The sequence below is a fragment of the Eptatretus burgeri genome, chromosome 2 (genome assembly GCF_056783735.1).
Source record: "Eptatretus burgeri isolate ZD-2024b chromosome 2, Ebu_testis_v1, whole genome shotgun sequence".
Taxonomy (NCBI): Eukaryota; Metazoa; Chordata; class Myxini; order Myxiniformes; family Myxinidae; genus Eptatretus; species Eptatretus burgeri.
Genome location: NC_140962.1, coordinates 47,216,626 through 47,238,434, shown reverse-complemented (window position 1 = coordinate 47,238,434; position 21,809 = coordinate 47,216,626). Strand labels below are relative to the sequence as shown.

The 21,809-nt window shown below is 46.5% G+C and overlaps 1 protein-coding gene across 6 annotated transcripts in view; it reads left to right on the top strand.

Moving 5' to 3' along the window:
* The window catches only part of SMARCA4 (SWI/SNF related BAF chromatin remodeling complex subunit ATPase 4), a 186,753-nt gene that overhangs the window by 144,688 nt on the left and 20,256 nt on the right, over positions 1-21,809 (top strand). For 4 of the 6 annotated variants that reach the window (XM_085853454.1, XM_085853459.1, XM_085853444.1 and 1 more), the window contains 5 exons: positions 931-1,158; positions 6,541-6,711; positions 13,515-13,733; positions 14,305-14,543; positions 14,877-14,982. In XM_085853454.1, coding sequence (XP_085709580.1) covers positions 931-1,158; positions 6,541-6,711; positions 13,515-13,733; positions 14,305-14,543; positions 14,877-14,982 — 963 coding nt within the window. Of the gene's footprint in view, positions 1-930; positions 1,159-6,540; positions 6,796-13,514; positions 13,734-14,304; positions 14,544-14,876; positions 14,983-21,809 lie in introns of those variants that run through there. The other 2 variants (XM_085853449.1, XR_015050977.1) reach the window with 2 other exon arrangements.

Here is a 21,809-nt window from a genome sequence, read left to right as displayed (position 1 = left end):
GTGGTGTGGAGATGCGGTGGTCGTTGTCGTGATAGTGGTGTGGTTGGCGTTTTGGAAAAGGTGGTGAGGAGATGCGATTGTGGTGAAGGTGGTTGTTCCAAAATAATGACAGCAAAAGAATAATACTACCTCAAAGATCACAGCCCTTTAGACATCGGTGGGGAAATCTAATCTGAACACACACTTATCGACATAACTGATCTCTGGAAATCTGAATGGTGTTCTGTGAATTTCCACAACCGTAACATTATTTTGAAGGACATCATAAAGGACACAAACAGGTATGAATAACTAATGTTATGTGTTCAACAAGGCGGTGTAATAGCCACTGCATCAACAGCTGTAAACTTACGGAATCATTTTGTTATATGACCTTTAAATTCACTACTTTATTTCATTTGAATTATAACTTGAACACTGTGTGGGGTAAGGTGTTCTATGAACTTTCTTGATCAGTATGTATCCATTTTACAATTCGACATTAAAAAAAAAGTTTTGATGCGACGAGTAATTATATGAATCAATGAATTTTCTGGAAATATAGCGTACATGGATAAATTGCACTCCCATCTCTTGTCCTCCCCAATTCTCTCCCATGGTCTTTATTACCCCCATTAACCTTTCTTAACCAGGCCATCTTACTTGGTAGTTTCAGTGTTTCTTCCCTCCTCTCTTTGATATTATCCTGTTGATTCATTCCCTTGATGTTTGTCCAACTGTCAGATATACCCTGCTCTTCCATGAGCCTCGTTCATATTAACAATAAATAAATAAAACCTGAAAGTGAAATGTGCCTTGAAATGAGGGGGAAAAGTATCTGCAAATAAAAAGGGAAATTTTGGATGATATTAATCCTATCTTTGAATCTCACTCCATAAATGTTCTGCTAAATCATCATAGTTTTCTCTTCTGTTACCTTTTCCCCTCCAGGATCTGCAAGCCCAAGATCGGGCACATCGTATTGGACAGCAGAATGAGGTTCGAGTGTTGAGACTTTGCACCGTCAACAGCGTCGAAGAGAAGATCCTGGCCGCGGCCAAGTTTAAGCTCAACGTCGATCAGAAGGTCATCCAAGCCGGCATGTTTGACCAGAAATCATCGAGTCATGAACGTCGTGCCTTCTTGCAAGCCATTCTGGAGCACGAGGAGCAGGATGAGGTTTGGGACATTCTTTTTATTTTTTTTTAACCTCCATCACTAAAAATGAACGGAGGTTGTTTTCACTGCTGTCTGTCTGTCTGTCTGTCTGTCTTTCTGTGAGCAGGATATCTCAAAACATAATGGACGATTCAGACAAAATTTGATGGACAGGCTGGGTGTGTCACAGTGACGAATTGATTCGATATGGGTCAAGATTCAGATGCTAGAATTTCATCGTGACTATTCACCATTGAGAGATCGGGCTATAAACGATATATAGCATGGTATCTCAAAAGGTGAAGGACGAATTCGGATTAAACTTTGTGGACAGGTTGGGTATGTGACGAGGACAAATTGATTCGATTTTGGTGAAGATCTGGAAATGGTTCCAGATCCGATAATTTTTTAAAGTGATTCTTCACCATTGAGAAAAGGCCAAAAATTATATCTTGTACTGAAAAGCATGATTTCTCAAAAAGTTGTGGATGAGTTGTGACAAAACTTGGTGGATTAGTTGGTTCAATGACAAGAACAAGGCAATTAGATCCTGGTTAACCTCCGCCATTGAAGATGGACGGAGGTTCCTGTTTTCACCCCTGTCTGTTTGTTTGTGAACAGTATTACGGAAAAACTCCTCGACGGATTTTGACGAAACTTAGTGGGGGGGGTTAGGTATGGTCCAAGGATCATGCCATTAGATTTTGGACTTGGTCCAAAGTCCAATATGGCCGCTATGGTGGCCATTTTGAAAAAATATTTGAATTTTTGTTTTTGCATTTCTACATGTTTTAAGTGATTTCCACCCCCCCCCCCAAAAAAACAAAATTTTGCAACTTTTTTTTCAAAAAAATTTCGATTTTATTTTTTTGGGCATTTCTACATGTGCGTCGATCTAGTTTAGTTTATTCAATCGTGGTTCAGTAGAGTGTGATCCGTTTTGACCTGCGGTAAATGACCTACGGTAAACAGTTTTAGTTATTTTTTCAAAAATGTGTTGGGCTTGATATGTTCTTGTGGATGAGGCATTATGTGGCGGAGGTATGCACTCTACCGAGTACCTTCTAGTTAAGGTATGGATTCAGATCCAGCCTAGCAGGTGGGATACAAAATGTAAACTGTTCAGCCTGACGGAGGTATGCGCTCTTACGCCTTGTTATGCCTTATTTTCCTTCATCCTCCCTCCTCCTTTCTTACTTTCCGGGCTTTGTTTTGGCCTGCATGTGTCTCTTCATCCCCAGCCTTATCTTGCACAAATGCCTATTGATCACTGCCTTTCTTCAATATGTGTTCCCTCTCAAGACGTACATCATCCCTTGGATTGGACATTGTGCTCAAATTTGGTCTTTAATGCCTTCCTTCATACTACCTCCCATTTGCTCCATTAGCCTCCTCTTAACCTCAACATTGTGTTGGCCTCCTCAACTTTCCTCAGCCTTTCACTTAACATGACTTTTGAACCCTTTCAGAGCTTTCACTATTCTCTGTCTTTCTCACCTTTCTCTGCTTTCTTTTCTCCACTGACTCGAGACACTATTCAACATCGCTACGAATGTTTTTTTTTTTTGTTGTTTTTTTTTAATCAATCTCCGCTATGTTGATTTCTCTCTTTGTAAATCCACAAACCAACACTAGTAATCGCATAATATACTTCTACCATTCACAATGAGAATCGTACCCACTGAGTATATTGTTGCGGTTCTCGGAACCGCATGCATACAAAAGAAAGGTGTCCCAAGACAGTTATTCCATTATTATACGTGTAGATAGTCCCCTTCCTTTTGTCTAGCAGGACAACAGGGGAGTGCGTTGCGATGATCTAAGAGCTAGGGTTGCTTCAATCATTTTTTCCTTCATTTCATCCCCACTCTTCTTCTTTTCTGATTATTCCTGAGGTAAATCAGCCGCGTGTGCCTTCACTGTAAGGTGGGGCCTCGTGGAGGCCAACGCATGCGGCGCCATGGTGGGGAAACTGCAGTGCCGAGTCATGTGGTGTGCTAGTTGGTGCTGGACTATTGACTCGAGCTTCCGATGGTCTGGGGAGAATTGCCGATTGCATTAGAAAGGCATGCAAGTAAATACCTCTTAAGAGGCTGCACGTATGGTGCACAAGACGCGTGCAGAGGCCAATAAAGCCGACTCCACGCCATGTTAAACAGGATACGAATGTGCGGGTAAAAGCGGCTTGTTCTTTTTTTAACCTCAATACCCGACACATATTGGTGTTCGCCCCACGCGCACGCTAGCGGAGTCGTGTGAACACGAGCGCTGGCCACGTGCGTAATGGCGGAACCGCGCACACTGTATGGATTGTGCTCGAAAGCAGACACGTACGCCGCTCGTGAAACGTGCATGGATTTATCCATGGCAATGTACCTTCGGTCCTCGCTGGCAGCGGTGGATTCTCCACGGATGGTGAACGTCTTCTCGTCTCTGTGGCCAGCGAGGCTGCGATCGAGCCAGGGAATGTACAGTGCGGGCCATGTTGGCGTGCGTGGAATGAGCGCGTTGATTGACGCTGGTCGAACGCCCAAGCATGCATGCAGGACCCTCGACCGGTCGCCTGGGGGTTTTTGCAGGATGAGTTGCGAGCCAACTTCAGTGTGGGCGATTCATGTCATCTCGTGGGTTCGGAGCGCAATATTGCCGCTGTTTGAGATGGCCTTGCTGGAAACAAAGTGAGGCAGTTTCCGGCCCAAGCTGGCGGGCCACGTAAGGGGTCGGGGCCAATCGGAGCACCCGATTCGGGTGATGACGTTTGGATTCGGCATGGCCCCTCCCCCGAGCTCCAGACCCTATAAAGGTCGGGGTAGTCCCTCTTGCCTGGTCGGTCTGTTTCCTGCTCCTCGTCTCCGCCTCCTCGTCTCCACCCATGCCTCGCCTCGTCGATACCGCCACGACCTGCCTCCTGCTCCTTGACTCTGCCTCCTCGTCTCCGCCCACACCACGTCGACCCCACCCACCTACCTGATCCCACCTACTACTCCACCCTCGCCCTCTGGACTCCGCCCCTTCTCCACTGAAGCTCCTCCTTCACGAACACAGTCTCCACACGTACTGCTTGGGCCAGAGACAACGCGCCCACTGTCGGGTATCGCACCCCGGAACATCTCCCCCCTCCCCCCACGAAACATATTGGTGGCACGTCGTGCTATCGGGTGCACAGGTACTGAGATCATAGCCTCAACTCCCCCCCTCCATCCCTTCCCTGGTTGCAAAACTCTCTTCATCGTGGTGTGTGTGTGTGTGTGTGTGTGTGTGTGTGTGTGTGTGTGTGTGTGTGTGTGTGTGTGTGTGTGTGTGTGTGTGTGTGTGTGTGTGTGTGTGTGTGTGTGTGTGTGTGTGTGCTGGTGCCTGTCTGCTTAAGTAAGACTGCAGAAGATTGTTATTATTATTGTTATTGTTTTCGCGTTAAGTCTGCTCTGTGTCCCCTTTTGTAAGTTACCTGTTTATTGTCACACCACGCTTCTTCCTGTCTCTGCACAGCACACCCCAATAAATCTTCACTGTGCCACATATCTTTCCTCGCCTCCTTGTAAAAAATTATTATTATTAGGAATGTTCCCTGCTCGTTTTTGTCTTTTCTTCCATTGATCCAGCATGGTCCGAATCTTAGCTTAGCTGGGACTTTATTCCCAACGATCGTTCCTTTTAGCCGGTACGTCCTTGGTAGTGTCGCTCGGCTGCATCCGATCCGGTGGAGTGATCCGGTTTGGACAAGGCGTACCGAGGGCGTGTTCCCCGGTAATTAAATCACATGATTAATTAGGTAACCCGATTAACCCATAGACGGGAGGACCCTAGGTCACGCGGTTAAGTTATTGGCGTCCACGGTTGGTTAAGCGATCCGCCGCGTCACGGAATTATCCGCGTGCGACGGCCTACAATTCCGGGGAGTCTAGTGGGAACTGGATAGCTTCCCCCACCGAGTGTTCTTCTCACCTGACCCCCCCGGCCCACAACAATATCTTAAAACTATATATTTGGATTTGACTGCTTAACATTTGACTGAATAATTTTTTTAATTTGACAGATTTATCTTCAATGCTCCCTGAAAGAAAAACTTCACAGTGTTTTAACCATTAAATGACTTTTAAATCCGATTCATAAATGCTTCTGACTGTACAAAATTACTGTGATGATGAACACAATGCACGGAAAGGTTTTTCCGAGTCTGTGTTTTGTAACACGGTGATCACTGATGTTGCCAAGGTAATGCCATTTTGTTCTGTGTGGTGCAAAGTGGGAGAGGAATGACTTGGTTGAAGGCCGATTTATTCATTGTGGTCATCATAATTTGTGAGGGAGATAAAGGTCCATATTAATGTTAGCACGATTGTAAACAGGCTGGAAACTACATTCTCTGCTTAATATTGATGCCAAACCTGGTGCAAACATCTGATTGTCATAGCAAATCGGCTTTCTTATTCCTCCCTTTCTCAAACTGCGGTTCCCCCAAAGTCGACAAAAACTTGGAGCATGGATGAGCATGGATGAGTAGACTCTGAAGGGAATATCAGCTCTTCCATACACATGTTCATATCCAACTGCGTGCTTGTGATTGGTTGATTTTGGCAGAGGAGCCAAAAGCCAAATTATCTTGGTGTGAACCCTTTGTTAGTATTGTTCAGTAAAATTGATTGATAGAATTTACCTGAAGATTGCAAGCGCTAAATTCTTATAAAAACATCGGTCATTGTGCATCATTAAGTTTGCCAAATTAAGGGGCTGTGAAAGGGGGTTTATCATCCCAAACACTGATTGCCGTCACCAATGAATTCACCCCCTTTTCTTATTGCCTCACCTGGTTTACAGAGAGGGACAGAGGACAAAACGGACACCACTGTCCGAACTAATATTTATGCCAACTCTGCTACCCCACAGTGTAACTTCTGATGAGCCCCTATTACAAAAAAAAAAGTTTTTCCTGAACTAACCAAACACACGGACCACCTAACTTATCTACCGAATATGTACTCCCTCCAACATTTCAATATTTTTCAGTGTAATTAGAGCAAATAATCTTTCTTTATTTTTGTTTTAAACATATCTCATATTCTCATTGGCAGAATGATTTATGTCTGATAAATGATTTATTTATGGCAGAATAATTGGTATGTCCAGACAGGTTTTTTGTTTTTTCTCGTGTTCTTAAAATTTTAGCTGTGCACCTCAACATTAAAGGTTGGTTGCACTTGTGTGCCTCCCAAAAATATATATAATTACCTTTGAGGTCTGCCATTATTTTACTTTTAAATTGGCAACTTTTGGGGCCCAATCTAAATCTGTGCCCAGAACGAAATATTATCGGCGGAGAGAGCCATCTTCCTGTAATGTGAATGCATATGGGAATGCTGTGCTTTTACTCCATATGACCTTTCCTCCTCCTCTTTACCTGCTAAGCACTTGGAATGTGAGCCATCGCCGACGGGCGAAGGCGCAAAGGGAGCCTGCCCAAAAAAGTCTGATGCGGCAATGAGTAGTGGTTTCCGGCAGGAGGAAGATGAAGTACCAGATGACGAGACCGTGAACCAAATGATTGCACGGAGTGAAGAGGAGTTCGAGAAGTTCATGGTGAGTTGAGACGAGGGGCATGGCAGTCGGGCGCTGCTCATCTCGCCCTGGTCACACCAGCAAAAGATGAGACTCAACTTGGAGGTCTGTTTTTGCTTGTTTATTTCCATGATTTGTTTTGGGGAAGGGGTTGCTTTTAGTGGAAGACCATTTGCTTATTTTGATTTTTTAAAATTTTATTTGGTTTTGAATGTTAGATGGTGCACTACCATCTCTTTCTTAAGAATGAGTTCAGAATCCACTTCGAATCTTAGATATTCCAAAAAAAACAAGATTATACTGCATCTTGCACACATCCTCCTGGAGAAAAATGTTACAGCATGAGGATTGTTGATGGTAAGTATTGCTGAGCTGTACATCTGCAAATTTATCTGGTGGGTATGTGATTCTGCCTTCTCTCGCTTAACATTATCTTTTCATTGCAAAGAAGCATGAACAATGCAGACGAACATAGTTTTTACTTTTTAACAATCAATTTAACATGATGCCTCTTGTCCATGCAAGCCAAGTAAAGGTCATGCCACTGTTAAACGTCATCAACGTTACAGTAAAGGTCAAAGGTCATCTTTCCCATTCATATTTTTTACATTCACCCTCCACTGCATGCTTGCTCAGTAATGCGGAACTTTATGTCCAACCAGACTGCCATTTGATTGTGAGTTTTCCTCTGACATTTGACGGAAATGCAGGCCATTTCGACCAATGATTATTCACAACTGTTAATTACCAATGACTTGAAAGCTACTGTATTTATCAATAATGGACACTGAAATGACGACCAAGAAAGTTTGTATGCCATTGGCTATCATTGCAAACATGTTTTGGTGTGTCCGTGTTATTTCACACCCTGACAGACCGATTCCGTACACCAGAGAAATCATCCATCCGTCCATATAAAACGCTGTGTGTATTTGTGTATTTGTCTGCCCCCCCCCCTCCATAAGGACGATTTAAGTGGTGTTTTCAAGGCCAATCATTTAACATGACTGTGTTCACTGCGGTCTATTTTTTCAGGATTAAAAAACTCATATTAGCCGGGAGGCGACGATGGTTCGCGGGCATTATTGAACAATGCCACGATAGGTACAATTGAGTTAGTGGAAGCTTTTGAGGAAGCCCAACTGTAAAAACCTATCTCTTCCATCAAAATTGATCAAATAAAATCGGATTTTTTATTTGTTGTACTTATGGACATTACGCACAGCGTCTAGGAAATGAAATTGCGAGAAAAAACATTAAAATAAACAAAAAGTTCAAGTGGGCATGGCTCCACTCACAAGGGGCGTGGGGACGCCCCTCATACAAAAACACACGAGTCCATGATATCTAGCTTGTGTCCAAGTTTCATCAAGATCGCATCAAACGTCATGGAGCTATGTTCTGGAGAGAGTCACAAACAGACAGACACACAGACACACAGACACACAGACACAACAAAAATAGTGGTCACTGCTGGCGCTCGCAAACCAAAAACATTTTTCATCAGAGTAATTAGGTCTCTACTATTGGAATTGTAGACGGTAACTTTCAAACTGAGCCTCAAGGGCGGTGTACAGAAAAGTTTTTAAAATAACAATAAATACAAGGCACAGGGAGGTGAAATTTGCTGTACGTGAAGTGTAACGCACGCAGAGGAAAATGAGTGTTCATTTATGTCTGTAGGATGTCGAATAAATAAAGAAGATAAATGCACACTTGACGCTAGGCCAAGGCTTCAAACTTTGACATGCTCACGAGGCTGTACCGTCAAAATGAAATGTCCCAGAAGATACAGAAAATAGGGTCACATTTGTACACGTAGCATTTTAAAATAACATTTTTTTTTTCTGCTGCTAATTGAAACCCACCATATCTTCCAGTCTCTGAATATTTCGAATAAAGTAATTCCAACTCGTCATTTTTTAACGGGCTTTTATACGAGTGAGAAATATTACTGGAAAATTGAAGGTCTTGGTTTACATACTGTTGTGAATTCGTGCCCGCCGGCGTGCGATCGGCCGCTCGACTCGAATGGCGGCCGCCTCGCCCACCGGACGGACAATTCTGTCGTGACCCTCCGGGAACTATCGCCCGGAGCCAGTCACGGGTGGGCCTTTCGACCTCACCACGATCGTGCCAATCGGCCACCCGCTTAGGATAGGGTTGTTCGCCAAACTCGACCTACCTAAGTACCCACGCGGATGGTAAACCGGGCGATCGTACCTCGCCGCAGGCCGACTCCGGACACGAACCGCCTAAGCGGTCCGTTCCGTGCTATCGGGATAACCGAGCGGTGTTATCGTCTGCCTCGAGGTTCCGATTAATTATCGGGCGCTTTAAGCCCACTACGAACCCTTTACGTGAAGCAAGATGGAGAGTCAAACGAAGGAAAGGACGCAGCGAAACGGGGAACAATTCAACATAATGCACATTTATTACCCAGCCTACGAAAAGAACACATATACAGTCAAACAGTCAGAATGCACATATATCAATTTAAAACAAAAACAACAATGCAGAGCTACGACCGAATACGCGAACACACGGCAACACTTATACAGTTTTACTTAACAGACGGCGCCGACACACATTTACTCAAAAGCAAAGGAAAGAAGCCACCCTCATAGGCAAGGGGGCAGACGGGCCCGTAGGCCAATGTGTGTGCGGGACCTGAAGGAGTGGTCAGGTCCGCGAGACCGGGTGGGTCCTACCCGCGTCCTCGTGACAAGCCGCAAATGTGGCTGCCCGGTGGTGCCCCGACTTCGTGCTCCTTCGCGGGTTTCGTTGGCACCGCTTGGAGTGGGGTGGGAACGGGGCCCCCTTTTTGCACTATCTCAGCGTGGGGGAAAGGGGGAAATTGTTGATGCTCTGGGGGAGGAGAATGGCTGGCTGGCTTGGGTCCCGCGACGAGCGATCCCACCGCGACCTCGTCGCCGACCGCCGTCTTCCCTGCCTCGGACCCGAGCTCCTTGGCCTCCTCCCACAATTCTCCTCAGCCGACTGCGGAAACCACCTTGACGCCTTCGCCTCCCGACTCCACTCCGCTCTCCAACCCGACTTGACTGCCAAAACTCTCTCTCCGATTCGCCTTGCGCTCGGCGCTTTATAAGCCGGCAGGAGAACCCATATGCAAATTTCCAGATCAGGATGAGCTCGGGGGCGGAGCCACGCTCACCCATTGGACGGAGGAAAAGGGGCGTGAACCTCCCCTGATCCTATAATTTGCATATTTCGATTTCACACGGTCGTGCCTGGAGGCGGGGCCAAGCTGCTCTGCGCTTGCTGATTGGACGGATCAGAAGTGGGCGTGTAGCATTCTTGATCCGAATTTTCCCTCGGAAAGGCCGCTGTTTGCACTCGCGGCTCGGTGCGTATCGCTTGAACGAGCCCGACAGCCCGACGCTTAGGGTTCACAGGTGATGCGGGAATGGCCGTAGAAGGAGAGAGGTGAGGGTGGTGGAGGGTTTTTGGTGGTGGTTTGATGGTTATGGCGGTTGATTCAAAATAAAGATAGAACAGAAAAACGCCTAACTCAAAGCGTCGCAACCCGAATGAATCGCATAAATTCCCTCTAAACAACGGGTTTGGGGCTAACTACACATGTACTTAAGAGATATCTCACCTACAGGACCTGAATGGTGGTTTGCGAATTTCCACAGCCGTAACAATACTAACCATGGTGTGATGAACCATTACGTGCAGAATGATTGCCCTCGCCAGAAGAGAGGGTATTATATTTGGGTCTGTTTGTTTGTTACTTGCGAAAATAGAAGATTTTCAAGCACAGGATATTGGTTGGTCACACGTGTTATTGTGTCTGTTGGTTTGTCTGGTTTGTTTGTCTGCATGTCAATCGCCTGCCTGCAGGTCACAATTTTAAATCGATATTCACAAAACTTCACCAAATGGTGGATTTTGTTAAAAAACAAAAAGCCTATTGATTTTGAGGTCGAAAAGGTCAACATAGACCAAAGGTCAACATCTTAGGTAGGGTTTCTAAAACCCTAAATTTTCATCCGAATGACATGAAATATGAACAGGATTTGCATATCAAGTCACTGAATTCAACCACCAATTATGTTTGAGGTCAGAAGGTCAACATGGGCCAAATTTCTAAAATCATAATTTTAATCTGATTGAAAATTTGAAGAGAATTTGCAAATTCGGTCATTGAATGCAACCACCAATTAATTATCCTGAGGTCAAAATGTCAACATCGGCCAAATTTCTAAAATCGTCAATTTTTCATCCAATTGACTTCACATTTGAAGAGTATTTCCATATTTCGTAATTTAATTCAACCACAGATTATTTTTGAGGTCATCATAGACCAAAAGGTCAACAACTTGTCAACTTATCATAGGTCAAAGGTCAACTCGACAAACTGAGGGGAATCTCAGTTCCTTCCATAAAGCTCGGAACAAGTGTGTATCTTCCTTCAGGAGAGCCAGAAAACACCATCTTTCTCATCTGAAGTCTGAACTCTCAAACCTCTCTCCCTCCTCCAAATCCTGGTGGCATCTCATCAAATCTGTTTCTGGTGTATGTTCCCCCTCCATCCCCTCCCTTACCTCAAATGGCTGCATTGCAGATACCGCACGTGAAAAGGCTGAATGCCGAAACTCGGTGTTTGCATCTAAATCTTGTGTCTGAAACCCATCGCTTTCTGTACCCACCTTACCCAGTCGCATCCAACTGTCCCTGGACTCTGTGTCTTTTTCTTCTGACAAAGTGGAGAGTTTGCTGTCAAACCGCGACCCAGATTCTGCAACCGGTCCAGACGGCATCAGCCCTCGTGTCCTAAAAACCTGTTCCTCCTGCTCTTCCTCACCTCTCTCTGTTCTATTCACCCTCTCATTTGCTCAAGGAGATCTGCCATCTGCTTGGAAATCAGCAAACATTACCGCCCTGCATAAAAAGGTGCAAAAATAGCTCCCCGCAACTACAGACCAATCAGCCTTCTCCAAATCATCAGCAACTTATGGAATCCATCGTCGCTTCAGACATTAAATCCTTCCTCTTCTCCAATGGCTTGATTTCCGATCATCAATTTGGTTTCAGACCAGGTCACTCTACCCTGGATTTGCTGCTTCTGCTCTCCCAACAATTGATGGAGGTCCTCAATGCCAGACATGAAATCACAGCCATATCCCGAGACATATCGCTTGCTTTTGACACGGTCTGGCACCCTGCCCCTGCTCACCAAACTCTCTTCCTATGAGTGATATTCTAACCCTAACCCTAACCCACCTCCTTCAAATTCCCTGCTTTCATTCTGAAAGTCCCTGTAATGTCCATCTTGTATACCCCGTGTCCCCCTGCCCAATCCCTCTCCCTTCCATAGATCTCCTAATGTCTCTGTTCCCCACTGTTCCATCCAGAGCCATCTCCACTCATAGCTCGCAGACTTCCTCTCCTGTCGCAGCCAACGTGTGACCCTAAATGGAGTTCTCTCATCCCCTCTTCCAGTCCAGGCTGGAGTTCCTCAAGGCAGCGTTCTGGGCCCTGTTCTTTTCTGGTTTTCATCAGTGATCTCTCTGACTCTGGAAAATCTTCTTTATCTCTTTGCTGATGACTCCACCCTCTGTCATCCCTCAGACCGGCAAGCCACAGCTTCTTCGCTCTCTGCATATCCGGGTAAAATCACAAACTGGTCCAACACGTGGAATATGTCTTTCAATCCTGACAAATTTCACACTCTCACTATGTCTCTTCGAAAGGGCCGTTTAGAACCCCCCCCACCCCCACCTCGCCTCCATCTACTTTCTCAACAATCCTCTGGCAGAAGTCCTTTCATTCAGGCTTCTGGGTCTCACTGTCTGCCATGATCTTTCCTGGGAAAGCCACATTTCCAACCTGGCCTCCACAGCCAGTCGTCGACTGGGAATCCTCTGTCGTGCAAAGTCCTTTCTCGGCCCACCTGAGCTCCTGACCACATACAAGGCTTTAGTCTGCAGCCTGATGGAGTACTGCTTTCCCCTCTGGGCTGGTGCTCCCGCCTCTCACCTTTCTCGGCTTCACGCTGTGGAAACCAAGGCATTAAAATCATTGGTATCTCCCGTGGTGAGTCCGAGTCCTTGGGCATCTCACTTGTTCACCGCAGGCATGTCGCTGGTCTTTCTGTCTTCTTCAGTCTCCTCTCCAGTCCCCCCCCCTCGCTCTGTCTGCGATTTCTCCCCACCATATTTCCGCAGGGCGCTCAAGGCCCACCAACAACCCCCTTCTGATAAAACTACCAAAATCACGAATCACTGCTCACCTTCACTCTTTCATTCCTCTTTTTTCCCGCCTTTGGAATAAACTCCCTCACTCTCTTTCATCCCATTCTTCCCTCCAGGCCTTCAAAACAGCTGTTCACCACCACCTCTTATCTTCCCCCATTCAAAACCTCAATGTTTTCTTCCCCCATTAACCCACCTCCTTCACATTCCCTGCTTTCATACCATTGGCAGTATGAAATGTTTGTCTCGGTTTTCTTTATCCAGATACAATATTGTTGATAAAGTCTGCCTCCAATTTGGGCCATATCTCCAATTCTTTTTGCTCCTTTATTCTGGAAAAGGCAGCCACGAATCTCCACCAATTCACTGCTCTTTCCTTCTTCTTGTGTGTGGCTCTCGACTAAATGCGAACAGGCCTGCTGCTGTGACAGCTTTTGCATTATTGCAAATGGTCTATAAAATGGCTGTTCGTGAAAGATTTTTAAATTTCCAAATTTGCTTTATGACGATAGTGGTCATTTCTTTCTCTCATAAGTTGAGGGCCCTTTGGGCACATTGATTTTTGAGGGTGAGGATTTTCCCATTCACCTTATTCTTCCTCAGCGCATGGACCTCGATCGGCGGCGTGAAGAGGCACGCAATCCCAAGCGCAAGCCACGCCTCATGGAGCAGGATGAACTGCCAAGATGGATTTTGAAGGATGATGCTGAAGTGGAGAGACTAACTTGTGAAGAGGAGGAAGAGAAGTTGTTTGGTCGTGGTTCTCGGCAGCGCAAAGAGGTTGACTACAGTGATTCACTTACTGAGAAGCAATGGCTCAAGGTGCTTCATATGCTTTGCTTAGTGTATGTGTGTGTGTTTTTCACTCTCCCCTCCTCCACACCCCCCCCCCCCCCAAGTAAAGCTAGTGGCATTACCCATTGCAAAGAGAAGCAAAGAATATCCTTTCGCGTTTGTGATATTATGTTGGAATGTAAAGAGCAAATTACACTGATGTGAGTCTGTGTATATCTAAAGTGTGTCAAATTCACCGTACCTAAATAATGCATTTCCTGGTCGACATGTGCTTTTGTTGCCCCATAAAATTTTGCCAATGCTGCTTTCACGAATGCACATCGGATCAAAATCAAATTTGTCCGAAGGAAAGACCAAAAAAAAAAAAAAAATGTTTCTGAGAATATTGTCAAGATTGTATGATGAGGTCAGAATCAGGAAATTTATTTTACTTTTATTTTCATAAAATCTCAATCTGTTTTGTCTGTGATGTTGGAGAAAGCGTCAGTAGCTTGAGAAGTGCAGCTCTTACTATTGTTTCAAGTTTTTTGATGTATTTTTGGATACAATAATGATGCTAAAATCGTTGAGTCGTTGATTGTCATTGCGGGTATGTCAGGCCATTGAAGAAGGTAACCTTGATGTGCTGGAGGAAGAGGTGAGGATTAAGAAGGCTCGTAAGCGACGGAGAGATCCCGACTTGCCCGGGACAAGTCCTCGAGATAAAATCTGCGATGGTGAGGAACGGTCGAGAAAGAAGCGAGGCCGACCACCGGCAGAGAAGGCTGCCCCAAATCCCCCAGCTCTGTCTCGCTGGATGCGAAGAATCGTTGACACTGTTGTAAAATATAAGGACAGGTATGAGCAAAACAGATCGTCATTTGTGCAAAACCAATTTTAAGATGATGAAAAGGAACTTTGAGCTTAACTCTTAATTGGAATTTTAACCTTGATTACAGAATCATCAGTCAAGTCCTCATGTGCAATATATATATATATATATATATATATATATATATATATATATATATATATATATATATATATATATATATATATATAATATTTTTTGTTACTCAAATCATTAACGCAGTCATGTGCATTATGAAAGGAGGATGTGAATTGATAGTAGATTCAACAACAAAACTACTAAAGTATTGCATTCGTTTTCCATGTGCGTCCCTCTCGCAGCTCTGGGCGGCAGCTCAGTGAGGTGTTCATCCAGCTGCCCTCCCGCAAGGAACTTCCTGAGTACTACGAGCTCATCCGGCGCCCCGTAGATTTCCATAAGATCAAGGTAGAGGATGTGTCTGGTGTGAAAAAAATCTGATCTTTCTTCGTTGAAAATAATATATATATATATATATATATATATATATATATATATATATATATATATATATATATATATATATATATATATATATATATACAGTAAGTCCTCGCTTTTCGCAAGGGTTGCGTTCCTGGAAAACCTTATGATAAGCGAAACTGTGTTAAACAAAACATATTTTCCCATAGAAACCAATGTATTAAAGGGGGGATGTGTTGGCTCGGAATTTTTTGGACATAAACACAAATAAACAAAACACACTCCTCGAGTCGTGGAGACTTACCCCGAGGCTGGAGGAACGGAGTTGATTGCGGTGGACAAGTCACACTTGCGGAGTGGCAGAATCGTCCCGCTCTTCACTTGACACTGTGCTGTCACTTTCTTCACCAGCAGGAACGGTTTCTTGGCAGCTGGTTGAAGGAGCATCCTGGATGGTGGATGGAGTTGGTGCTGCATCTTTTGGCTTGAAAAATGCATGGAGAGTGGGCTGGATGGCTTTCTTTTTCTTTGCTGCATAACATTCCTTGTAGCAACAAAGGGCATCATAAACAACACAGCTAAAATCAGTGCTCCTTTCAAGATTTGGATCTTGCTCGATAACAAATTCTGTGGCACTTTCAAACGAGCGGAGGATTTGGCTGAGGATTTTCATGGTGAGATGCTCGGATGAAGGTGTCACAGCATCTTCTTCTTCCTCAAGAGCCCACTGCTGTTCCAACTCCATAAGATCTTCATTGCTTAAGGGTTCTGCATGAGACTCCAGTAAGTCATCCACGTCCTCTTCGTCAACCTCTTCAAACCACCCTCCTGCGCCAGGTCTACAATTTGACTTGTAATCAACGGAACATCAGCAAACCCCGTGAAATTGTGGACACACTCAGGCCACACTTTCTTCCACACAGCGTTCATTGTGGAGGCACTCGCCTCCGCCCATGAATCCTCAATGTTTTCCAAAGCCATTTTTATGTTGTATGTTCGCCAAAACTCCTTGATTGATAGCTTGTCCTTATCAGTTTTTTTGATAAACTGCAGCATGGTATGCTTAACATAATAGGCTTTAAAAGCAGCAATAACTCCCTGATCCATAGGCTGTAAAAGTGAGGTAGTATTTGGTGGTAAAAATACTACCTGCACGTTTTCACACCAGTCTTCCATTTGCTGAGGATGGGCAGGAGCATTGTCTACAAGCAGCAAAGATTTGTTGTCAATGTTGTTCTCCTTGGAGATACTTCTCAACATGATTGGAGAAGTAATTGATCACGTAATCGTGGGTCAATGCCCGAACAAACGACGCGCTTTTTCTTGTATCACAGCAAGAGATAAAGGCATGCGACGTTGAGTTTGATCTTCTATCCACACACATAATAAACGCTTCATGTTGTGCATGGCACCATCTCTCATTCTCGTTAGTGTCGTTGCACTCGAACTGGTCGCAATCTGTGATATTTTCTTTATCTTTGCCGAACTTTGAACGATCGAATGTACAGTCGATGCAGCGATTGCTGCGCGCGGCCGATTTCCGTTGTCCCTTCACCTCGTTCATGTATTTTAATTATATCCAATTTCACCTTCAATGTGACAGCCTTTCGTTGTCTCTTGAAACGAGGTGTGCTCGGCTAAAGACTTGCGGGTCGCTTGGGATTCATACTGGAAGGTATGCAGGCGAGCGTGAAGAGAATACGTACAGTACAGCATACAGTACACGATAGGCATAAAATGTTTGCGATAATTGAAAAATTAGTCATTAAAACTAAATTACGAAAAATCGAAACTACGATATGCGAACTTCCGGTTAGCGAGGACTTACTGTATATATATATATATATATATATATATATATATATATATATATATATATATATATATATATATATATATATATATATATATATATATATATATATATATATATATATATATATATATATATAGGCCTGTCTGTTTCTGTCATGTTATAACTTGAGAATGGCTTAACGGATTTCAATAAATCAAACCGGTGGATTCCCCAGGGAACTCTGCGAAAGGTTTGTGATGAATTTTTTTTATTTTTTTATGTACACATGGGTACATGTGGCGAAACTGCAAACGCCAACTTGCTACGCTGGTTATCCCTGCACTCGGAATCCTTTTTCTTTTTGCCCTATTGTTAGCCATCACAGCAAAGATTGGTATTTCCACCAGCGAAGCGACATACAAGCACTATATATTGTTCGCACTATATATTTTACAAGCTCTCTTGCCGAATTATTTCAAGTTTGCCAATTTGTCAAAATCAAAGTAAGACCTTATTAGGAGGGATCTCACAATTTAATACCTCTTTAAATTAAAAGTGAATGTTATGGAGTTGGTGGAAACATCACATTATATCCGATGCAAGTATTGTTCTAAAGGTTTTTTTTTTTTTGTATACCTTGTTGAGGCTCCTATGAGAGCTAACACACAACGCACATCAAGGGGGGCATGAGACAAGAGGGGAGGGAGTGGGAAGGACAAAATAGTGGGGAACAGAGACATTTGGAGATCTGTAGAAGGGAGAGGGATGGAACGGGGAACATGGGGAATTGAAGATGGACATTACAGGGACTTTCAGGAAGGAAAGCAGGGAATTTGAAGGAGGTGGGCTTGGGTGGATTATCGGGGGTAGAAAAGATCGAGGATTTGGATGGGGAATGATAAGAGGTGGTGGTGAACAGCTGTTTTGAAGGCCTGGAGGGAAGAATGGGAATGAAAAGAGTGAGGGAGTTTATTCCAAAGCCGGGGAAAAAGAGGAATGAAAGAGTGAAGGTGAGCAGTGATTCGTGATTTTGGTAGTTTTACCAGAAGGGGGTTGTTGGCGGACCTTGAGCGCCCTGCGGAAATGTGGTGGGGACAAATCGCAGAGAGAGCAGGTGGTGCAAGGCTGGAGAGGAGATGGTAGAAGACAGAAAGACCACCGACCAACCTGCGGTGATTTAGTGAGAGGCCCAAAGACTCAGCCTCATCGTGGGTGATACCAATGATCCTAATGCCTTGGTTTTCATAGCATGTGTGGTGTAGCCTGCGGGCATGCAGGGAGGGGCATGATGATGGGAGGAGGGGTCGTCGTGATCATCGTGTCTGCAAGGAATATAAGGAGTGCGCGCCGCCTGAGGCGTTGTAGGAATGCAGTATTCGCCCGGCTCGTGAGTGTGCTGAATACGTAATAAAGGAGAGCCGCGGGCAAAGTACGCCCGCGCTCGCGCTTGTGCAACACAGCCCGGCTCGACTGTTCCCCCGCTCGTGTCTGCCTGCTAAGCATCTTCTATCCAGTACACCACAGTTGGCTGACGAGGATCTTCGGATCGGCATGTGCAGGGCGGCAGCGAATAACCCGTGCGGTTCCAGGCTACGGAGCCAGGGTCTCGCCAGCACGAGCATGGCAGAAGGTCGGTGCACGGCGCACGAATGCGTGCCCGCCTTCGTCGGAATCGACTTCGGCCACGTCGAGTGGGCAACGGCCGCGCTCAGTGTTCGTTTTATTGAGGCACGACAGATCGGGGGAATGATTTCTGCAAAGCCACGGCTAAAGAACGAGGACACGCGGTTCGGCTCGAACGCAGCGTGGGACATCGCGCAAGCTCTGAAGAATGTCCAGGGTCTCGATGGTCGGTGCGCAACAGATGGTCCGGAGGTCAGCGCGATGTGCCAGGCACGCACGGCCACGCGCACGGTCTGCGGCGCGGGTCGTGGGCGAGCGTTGCAATGCAATCACTCGGACGGCGGTCTGAGCACTCGAGGTCATCTACGGTGTGTGGGCCGAGGGTCATCGCCCATCGTTACAGTCATAGATGGCGGTGTGCGAAGCGATCCTTCCGTCCCGGGTCAAGACCTACCGCCGGTATGGTGTTCAGTGCATGGCGTGCACGGTAACACCCCGGGTCGAGTTTTGCAGCCTGAGCACAGAGATTCCAGCGACCCGGAGCGGGAGATGCTGCCCATGTTGAGCCTGGTTTCAGTTGGTCCTACGGTGACAGGACCGATGCCAGTGAATGTCGAAGTGATCGGGGTACTGATCGGGTGTCGAGTTGAGTCCACTCGTGCTGCCCGCGCATCGCGCGCGTACACCGGCGAAGCGGTTGCGCCGCTTGCAGCGCCCGACGTCTCGGTGCTTTACCGGGGGCGAAGCGCCCTACTCTCGGTGTTCGTGGTGCGAGGGGAGGGGCCCGTCCTTTTGGGTCGGGACTGGCTGGCGCACCTCGGGCTGGATCTCCGGTTCGTACCTCCAGGTGTGCCGGTGCTCTCTTCGATGCCTTCGTCGAGTACCGAGGGCGAGGTTCTGGCGGCTGGAGCCGCGTCGATGCAACGGGAGCGGCCGTTCGTTGCTGCCTGCAGCGGTGATGTACGGTTCGGGAGCGGCGAGAGCCGTATCAGCTCTCGCGATGAGTTCCCGCGCTTCGGCAGTGTTCGTGAGGCAATGCGCGCCGGTGTTGTTCGGGCAGCTTCAACGGGTTGCGGTGAGCCCGTGGCGTTAAAAGAAATCGCGAGTCACAACATCGAGGCAACAACCAAGAGGCGGACTCGTGATGTGGGTTGTGGGTTGCTGTTCATTGCATATTTGTTTTTCATTGCTCGAGTGATGCGGTTTAACGTTGTTGAAATAAATGCCAGCAGTTCCCGTGTGAGAGTGGGTTTGGTCGAGATCAATCGATGGGTTTTGCAGTATGGCCAATGTGAGGTGGTGGCTTTGGGAGCGGTGGTGGTGAATAAAAAGGTTGGGTTGGCCTTCCATTGCCCCGGGCCACGGGTAGTTGCTTTGTCATGTGCAGGGATTTGGTCGAAAGAACGCGCTGTACGGAAAAATGAGTTTGCAATGGTTCAAATGATGTTCGTAGTGATTTATAACGAGCCTATGGTTGAAGTGTGGTTTAAATGGAATTGCTACCGTCTAACTGCCGTGTGGGTCTCGGAGATCGACTCGGAGCCAGGACTGGTGCGCTGGTCGGCGTTACCCCCACCTCTGGTTGCGGGCGCAGCTCTCTGTGTTCGCTCAAGGCCGTTTCGACGGGCATTGGCATCTCAACTGATTGTGGTGCGTGGGTTGTTATGGAGCATTGGGTGCGTCCAGCCAGCGGCGCTGTTCAGCGCCCCCATCCAAGGTCAATCGAGTCTGGCACTGGCGCCACGGCTTCCAGACAGCGGGCTTCCGGCCTCGGAATGTTTATCTGCTTCAGGTCTGCCTGGGGGAGGTGTGCCGCCTTGTGGGACGGAGGCGTTTGATGGTGCCGGGGGAGGTTTGCTCGGGAGATCGCCGCGGCCTCGCCGAGGGCCATGTCAGCATGATCCGCCTGGGGGCGTTTCCGCTGTGTGGGGCTGCTGTGCTTTTCGCCTTGATGCTTCATATCGGTAACGCGGCCAGAGTTTGGGAGGTGCTGTGTGCACCTCCGTCTTCGGAACCTGGCCGTGGCAGCTCCATTAGCTCGCTTTCACGCATTATATGATGTGATGTGCTGTTATACTTCGCTGTTTTCATTTTTTTGTGCCTTGTCTACTATTATACCGTAGTCCTTCGTGCTGTTTATGCTTATTATGATGGTGATCATTTAATAATCATAGTTTTAGGAGGGAGGAGTGTGGTGTAGCCTGCGGGCATGCAGGGCGGGGCATGATGATGGGAGGAGGGGTCGTCGTGATCATCGTGTCTGCAAGGAATATAAGGAGTGCGTGCCGCCTGAGGCGTTGTAGGAATGCAGTAGTCGCCCGGCTCGTGAGTGTGCTGAATCCGTAATAAAGGAGAGCCGTGGGCAAAGTACGCTCGCGCTTGTGCAACACAGCCCGGCTCGACTGTTCCCCCGCTCGTGTCTGCCTGCTAAGCATCTTCTATCCAGTACACCACAGCATGAAGCCGAGAAAGGTGAGAGGCAGGAGCATCAGCCCAGAGGGGAGAGCAGTACTCCATTAGGCTGTGGACGAAAGCTTTGTTAATGGATAGGAGCTCAGGTGTGCCAAGGAAGGACTTTGCACGATGAAGGATGCCCAGTCGGCGATTGGCTTTGGGGGCCAGGATGGAAATGTGGCTTGGAAAGATCGTGGCAGATCCGTTCACAGATATGGTTTTTCGTCTGTCTCTCTGTCTTTCGATCATGGCAGATACGTTCACCCAGAAGCTTGAATGAAAGGACTTCTTCCGGAGGATTGTTGAGAAAGTAGATGGGGTGGAGTTTCTGACGGTCCTTTCGAAGAGACATAGTGAGAGTGTGAGTTTTGTCAGGGTTGAAAGACATGTTCCACGTGTTGGACCAGTTTGTGATTTTATCCAGATCTGCAGAGGGTGAAGAGGCTGCTGCTTGCCAATCTGAGGGATGCAGATGGTATGGCAGAGAGTGGAGTCATCAGCAAAGTGATAAAGAGGATTTTCCAGAGAGTCAGAGAGATCATTGATGAAAACCATAAAAAGAACAGGGCCCAGAACGCGACCTTGAGGAACTCCACCATGGACAGGAAGAGGGGATGAGAGAACTCCATTTAGGGCCACACGTTGACTGCGATAGGAGAGGAAGTCAGCGAGCCATGAGTGGAGATGGCCTTGGATGGAAGAGAGCTTGGTAAGCAGGGCAGGGTGCCAGACCATATTGAAGGCACTTAATATGTCTGGGGATACGGCTCTGATTTCATGTCTGGCATCGAGTACCTCCATCCATTGTTGGGAGAGCAGAAGCAGCATCTCCAGGGTAGTGACCTGGTATGAAACCAAATTGATGATCGGAAATTAAGCCATTGGAGAAGAAGGATTTCATGTCTGAAGCGATGATGGATTCTATAACCTTGCTGATGAT